The 7,500-nt window shown below is 37.3% G+C and overlaps 1 protein-coding gene across 19 annotated transcripts in view; it reads right to left on the reverse strand.

Moving 5' to 3' along the window:
• The window catches only part of LOC115209071 (rho guanine nucleotide exchange factor 7), a 339,379-nt gene that overhangs the window by 17,910 nt on the left and 313,969 nt on the right, over positions 1–7,500 (reverse strand). For 11 of the 19 annotated variants that reach the window (XM_029777152.2, XM_036501550.1, XM_029777151.2 and 8 more), the window contains one exon: positions 1,077–1,094. The exons of 5 other annotated variants lie outside the window; for them this stretch is intronic. In XM_029777152.2, the coding sequence (XP_029633012.2) occupies positions 1,077–1,094 (18 nt within the window). The remainder of the gene's footprint in view (positions 1–1,076; positions 1,095–7,500) is intronic. 3 more of the 19 variants (XR_004998406.1, XR_004998405.1, XM_036501565.1) reach the window with 1 other exon arrangement.

The following is a 7,500-nucleotide window of genomic DNA, read 5'->3' on the forward strand; positions in this document are numbered from 1 at the left end:
AGCCAATGCCAGCGCCGCCTTCACAGGCTTATGTGCCAGTGGCACGTAAAAAGCAGCATCCAAACGTGGCCAATGCCAGTGCCACCTTGACTGGCTTCCATGCCAGTGGCATGTAAAAAGCACCAACCAATCGTGGCCAATGCCAGCGCCGCCTTGACTGGCTTCTGTGCCAGTGGCACGTAAAAAGCACCCACTACACTCATGGAGTGGTTGGCGTTAGGAAGAACATCCAGCTGTAGAAGCACTGCTAGATCAGACTGGAGCCTGGTGCAGCCTCCTGGCTTCTCAGACCCCGGTCGAACTGTCCAACCCATGCTAGCATGGAAAACGGACGATGATGATGATGATTCAATAACCACAATGCCAATATTATGTATTTAGCTTTTCTGAACAAACTTTGGTCTTTCAAGTATATAACATTACAATCCAAACATTCTACTGTAGATAAAAAAACTGACACTAAGTGTACCATATCAGTTACACACAGAAGGATTAGTTCAGTGAATACAATAAAATGCAAAGTACAGCCAGGGATATTTAGTGATAGAAAAGTACACAAAGCCTAAAGTTTGTAGTCCTTTGGAAGTCAATATGGTTTCTAATTAGGATTCTTAATCAGTAACATTGGGTCTTCAAACTCAATGATAAAGGGATATAAAAACTATTAAAATGGGAAAAGTCAATGACACTATTAAGAGATAAAAGGTAAAATCAATTTAACTCATTATTATTATTATTAATATTATTATTATTATTTTATATAACAGTACAAAGTATTTTACAATTATTATTTGGAATTTTTTTTTTTTATATTTACTTGAAAATATCAACTTATTTCATGTGAAGTAATATTCTGGAAAGAAGGATCTCTACTTTGAAGACTCTAGGCCATGTGTGCAATTCATTTTATTTATCATAAAAAAACGAAAAAAACAGACAGCACAATATCCAGCAAAATATTTAACAAGACATGTATAGTATGTGAAGAGCAACACAGGGTGAACTGACTGAGCAATATATAGTAGAAACTGTAGCAACAACATTCGAAAAATAAATATAAAATAGGTAAAACACACCTGCTGGCACCTTGATATCTGACCAGAGAGGGACAAGGAAGAGAAAGAGAGAGATGAAATAAGTTACGTTCATGTACGGTCAGGTAAACTAAAATCATTCTGCTCATTTTTACTTGAGAACATAAAACATGTAATAGCAAATAAAAGTAAGAAAATACATTCAAACTGTCACAAGTACTGTAGTTAATTATACATTTAAGACAAGGCAGTCCAGACTGCAAAGAATTCATTCATCTGTATAGCATGGTCCTGTTTGAAAATACTGTTATTTTTATGTGATCTTACAGAGACTACATTATTCTCTATTTGCAAATGTGTTTATGTACATTGAATTAAGTCTCCATGTCAGAAACAGCCTGTGTCTGGAGAATACACACAACACACACACGGAATATCTTCTGAGAGACTTAAGTTTCTAAGCATGAGTTACAACAAGAACTGATAGGAATTGAAAGAACCAGTTACAGAAGTTACTTCTCAAATATACAATTGGTAAAGGAATATTGTAAAGTAACAAAAGCTAAACAATAAAAAAAAAAGAAATCTTTAATATATATATACTGGAATGTGAAACATAAATGTGAAACAAAGTGGAAAAAAAGAGTACTCAAATACCAGTGGTAGAGTAATATGCTTTATTTAAAAGCAGCAGAAAATTCAACAAAACCTGTTACTCTGAGTTTCGTGTTCCCGTTCTAGCAAAAACTGTCCGATGAACAGGAACGTGAAACTCAGAGTAACAGGTTTTGTTGAATTTTCTGCTGTTTTTAAATAAAGTGTATATATATATATATATATTATATATATATATATATATATATAATATATATATATATATATATATATATATATATATATATATATATATATATATATAAGCAAACATTTCACCTGCAAGAAACTTTTAGTTCAAATCACGTTGCAATATAATTTCCGTCTATGTCAAGTAAATTCATTACTATAAATGACTCCACTTATGGATTGATGAGATTCCAAATGACTATGATGAAAATATTCCAAGTCTTTAATGATTGTGAGACAACACAGCACAAAAAGTGTTTGTACACATTTCTTTTTTTTCCTTAGGAAAAATAAGAAAAGGATTAAACTTATCGAATTTTTATCTATGATATATGTGCATAAGTGTACATCCATGTACATATGCGGAAATTTTATATGAATAAAAATATTGAAAAATTTTTTAATAAATAAGATTTCCCTAATAGGGAAAAAGGTAATATTTGTATCTATTTGTTTATCTATCCTATATGTCTATCTATCTATAATATATATATATAGAATTCAAATTTACAGAAAACTATATATATATACATACATTATTAGGGCCCTGGGATATGTAACACACTGCCTAAATACCAATCTTGAGAAATTAGGCTTCTCAAAACCAGAAAGGAGAAAGTTAATTCGAAGACTACAGATCCAGTCTATTACTGGAATTGTAAAAATCTGTAAAACTTTCCAGAAGTTTATCATTGAAATATATATGAGCATGTCTAGATATGTAACTATATGCATGAGAATACATACATAAAACATACAAACTTGCACATACATACATACATACACACACATACATGCATACATACATATCCTGTTGTTGATATTGAAATTCCAATGAAGGAATCTTGGATCTAGGTTAGAAACCAGTTCTTTATTGGCAAGAAATCTTGAGACAGACAGACATACATACATATATATATATATGGTGAAAGGAATGAACAAAAAGCAAAAGGACAAGTTTTAAAGCTTAAAAATAGAAGAGAAAGTGTCGTGATTTCTTGGCTGCTACTCCTTCATCAGAAGACCAATACAGGAGTAAAAGAGGAGTGTGAAAGAGAAGTGAATGAGAAGAGAGCGAGAAAAGAAGCAAGAAGTTAGTGGCCAAGAGGGAATGCCAAACTAGGGGTGGGGAAGAGTTAAGAAGGAAGGAAAGAGTAGGTATCTGTGTGATGCATGGCTGTGAAAGGTAGGAGAGTCCAGTTTTCTGGACATTGTTGTAGAGCTGAAAACGAATCAATTTCTACTCTTCTACTCGCAATACCAGAGGGCGCACACTCTCCTACCCTGATGTAATCTCCAGGGATACAGGCATCCAGCAACAGGACCTCCATAATGCCATGATGGACCGTGAAGTCTGGCGTAGCATGGTAAATTCCATTGTCTCGACCACGGTCGAACAATGATGTTGATGATGGGTGTGCAAATATAGATGTGTAAGAAGTTTTGCAATGGGCATTAAAGGGGGAATGCTGTGCATCAAGTGGGTTTGTAGTGTGTGTATCTATACAGAAGTACAGTGGCATGGGGTGGGATTTTGGTTTGTGTGTGTGTGTGTATGAGAGGGAGAGAGATAGAGAGCATAATGAAAGGCAGTGAAAGCAGGTCCAAGAGTGAAGCAAAGGGAAGGCATCCATCCACAATTCCTTGGTGAGATGTGAGATAGAATCTTTAGGCACCACCTCCATAAGTTCCTATCAGAAGCAACCATCATTAGACATTCTGGCTGGATGCCCATGCATGACCAACTGAAACTATGGATAGAACCCAACCATTTCATTCTGAGTCTAACCCTAGGTCTCCTGCCAGTCGGCTCCACTTGAAGCATCCATTTCGTGATTCTTTCCTTTAACATTCTCATCATGTGCCCTTAGTACTAAGTTGTAACCTCTCAATGTGGAGAAAGTTAAGTTAAGTTAAGTTAAGTTAATTTTTTGGCTCAAAAAGCAAAAAGCAAGGCCATGTAGGGGGACATGGAGTTATGTACAGGGAGGGTGTTCATGCAAAGAGTTTAGGCCATTTCTGGTCAAAAGAGACTTTGAACCGAGCGGTTGTCGGCATCTTCACTATCTCGTTCAGCAGCTTATTCCACAGATCCGCAACCCGGACGGAGAAAGCCCCTCTCCTTCGATTGAGATGAAATCATCGCAGACAGAGCTTTTCGGAGTGACCCCGCAGAAGTACCAGCTTAACCTGAAGAGACTACATGATCTCTGAGCCATGCACCATTGAGTAACATTACACCAGAGATCCTCTGAGGAACCCCATTTTAGCCACTTGTATCTGTCTTTCAGTTATTATCCAACATTTATGACCATGGGTTAAAATAGGCACAAAACCAAATTGAAGATAGCATGTTCAGGTTTTCTACCTTTTTTACTTACTGAAGACCAAATGGTGGAGCTGGCACATTGCAATGTCTCTCAACCAATCAGTGGCCAGTTTGCCTGATAATGATAAATATTACAGACAGAACGTTGGAGTGCATGTATCAAGTAACTAAAAGTGCAGCAAAAAGGAAACCCAAGCAGAAGGTGCAGTGGTTGGGTCCAGTATGGGTGGAGGTGCTACAGGGAAAGAGCAGGTTTGATAGCATGGACAGGAGCAGGATCTGGGAGAGAAATGAGGAAGGAGCTATGGATAAGGAAGCTAGAAGATTGTGAGAATGCTTAAAGACAAGAATGGATGGAAGAGGGAAGAAGTGGAAGGAAGATAGCAGAAGTCAAAGAGAGTGGGGCATTGCAGTGGCAGGTTAATAGGAGGGTTAGGGGGAAGGAGAAGCAATGGGTCAGATTGTGGATGCTGGGTGAGAGGGCTAAGGTGTGTTCAATGGCATGGGTGTGGGAGAGGGTATAGTAGGAGTTGGTGGGTTTGTAGAAGACAGAGGCAGAAATGGTGAGGGTAAGGCAGTCAATAGAGATGATGGTTATGATGAGGGAATGAATGGATATATCAGAGATGAGCGAAAAGAGCTTAAATCCTTAAAATCCTTTAAAATGTTTTAGCCCGAAGGCCGCGGCCATGCTGGGGCACCACCACTGAAAGTATTTAGCAGCTTATGAGTAAGAGGGTGCAGTGAAACAGTCATTGATACAATGGCCACATAGCTCTGGAGTAACCAGTAAACAAGGAGAAGAAATGAGATGTAATGGTAGTCAACAAATAGGCTGGCCATACCCATGGTCACTCAAGTGACCTGTCCATACACCTTACCTACAAAGGAGCATAGAAGTACTAAAACAGAGAGTGGTGTGAAGGTCAAGAAAATGATTTTGAGAACCTGGAGGTCCCCATCATGAGGGATGACAATATATAGGGAGCTGATGTCCATAGTGAAAATGAGGAAGAGTTTGAGGAGGAAGAGGCAGAGAGCATTGTTGGAGGTGAGAACAGCTGAGTGGGGAAATTACAACAGAGTAACCAAGGTTTTCTGATTTATTTATCTTGGGAAGAAAAGGAAGGAGGAAGCACTCCGTCGGTTACGACGATGAGGGTTCCGGTTGATCTGAATCAACGGAACAGCCTGCTCATGAAATTAACGTGTAAGTGGCTGAGCACTCCACAGACACGTGTACCCTTAACGTAGTTCTCGGGGATATTCAGTGTGACACAGAGAGTGACAAGGCCAGCCCCTTGAAATACAGGTACAACAGAAACAGGAAGTAAGAGTGAGAGAAAGTTGTGGTGAAAGAGTACAGCAAGGATCACCACCATCCCCTGCCGGAGCCTCGTGGAGCTTTAGGTGTTTTCGCTCAATAAACACTCACAACGCCCAGTCTGGGAATCGAAACCGCGATCCTACGACCGCAAGTCCGCTGCCCTAACCACTGGGCCATTGTGCCTCCACTGTGAAGAAAGTATATGGTAGGGATACAGAGGGTTGTGAACAGTGAGATGGGAGGCAGTGGGGGGAGGAGTGAAGAAAAGATAAGCTGGCAGATCATTCACTACACCACATGACTCATATCCTTAACAATGATCAAAAGTTCGTGCAGCTTTGATTTTATAAATTAATGATGACATAAAGTCAACAAATCTTTCTTTAATTAATGCTCTTTTTAGCAAACATTTTTACTTCAGTTTTCTTTTTTGGACATTTGTATTTAGATCATTATTATCTTCCATAAATAGTAACAATTCTGAAGTTTCTTTCACAGACATTTGTAAATATATTCATATCCAACTTGACATTTGAAATGTGAACAAGTGGCAGCTGATATATTGGCCGATGCTTTGCACAAACTTATTAACAGAAGCAGATTTATTGAATAAGTTAATACAGGTTCTTTTTGCTCTGTTTTGTTTTTTTTACTAAAACTAGTAGGAACATTTAACCCTCTTAATACCAACCTGTCTGAATTTGTCCCCAATAAAGTGTTCATGTTTAACCCTTCTTTTGTTAATATATTTCTGTTGATATACATTGCTTTTGTTTCAATTAACATTGAAAATAACAAATAACTCAGTAAAATAATTTTGTTATTACCAAGCCAGTGTTTGCAACATAAATTAACAGGAAGTTTGTGCCAAGGGACAAAGAGTGGTCTCAAAAGGTTTAACCCTTTTGTTACCAACCCGGCTGAAACTGGCTCTGAGTACAAATGTCTTGTTTTTATAAGTTTTGAATTAAAATCTTCCACCAAACCTTACTCACAATTTATGTTCATAACACTAGCTTAATGATAAGTAAGTTATTTTACTAATGTCTTTGTTATATTTAAAGTAATTGAAAGAAACGCAGTGCATCCCAAAATAAATACAGTAACGAAAGGGTTAAATGAAACTTCAGTCAAAATCTAAGCATAACACAAATGATATCAAAAGACTTCAGTTGACCAACACAAGCAAAATATAATATAACATACTAACTAAATTCTTCGAAATCTTGTTTATACAGAAAATAACTGAAATAATTCATCCATTTACTCATTAGAAATATAGCCCCCAAAAAGGTTAAGAGAGATATTTTTAACCACAAACAACATTTCAAAAGAGGGTATTAGGTAATCCAACCAATGCATAATACAATAGGAACATTTTACCGAGTCAAAAATGAGAAATAATATTGTTGATGCACTTACTCAAGATTGCTACATATCTTAATGTTTACTTCAGCACAAAATTAAGCTCTTAAGAACCTCACTTGGTATTAGCAACATAACATAAGACAATAATGACACTGTCAATTTCAACAGCACATGATAAAGTACAGCAACATAACAGAAGTATTTGTACCCAACAACATTGCTGACTGTCTCACATTAAGTAGTTTTCTTATTTAAAATTCCACCCATGCCATATATAGGCATCTTTTCTCTTTTACTCTCTTTTACTTGTTTCAGTCATTTGACTGCGGCCATGCTGGAGCACCGCCTTTTAGTCAAGCAACTCGACCCCGGGACTTATTCTATTGTAAGCCCAGTAATTATTCTATCGGTCTCTTTTGCCGAACCGCTAAGTGACGGGGACGTAAACACACCAGCATCGGTTGTCAAGCAATGCTAGGGGGACAAACACAGACACACAAACACATACACACACACACACATATATATATATACATATATATATATATATATATATATATATATACGACAGGCTTCTTTCAGTTTCCGTCTACCAAATC

The sequence above is a fragment of the Octopus sinensis genome, linkage group LG3 (assembly GCF_006345805.1).
Source record: "Octopus sinensis linkage group LG3, ASM634580v1, whole genome shotgun sequence".
Lineage (NCBI taxonomy): Eukaryota > Metazoa > Mollusca > Cephalopoda > Octopoda > Octopodidae > Octopus > Octopus sinensis.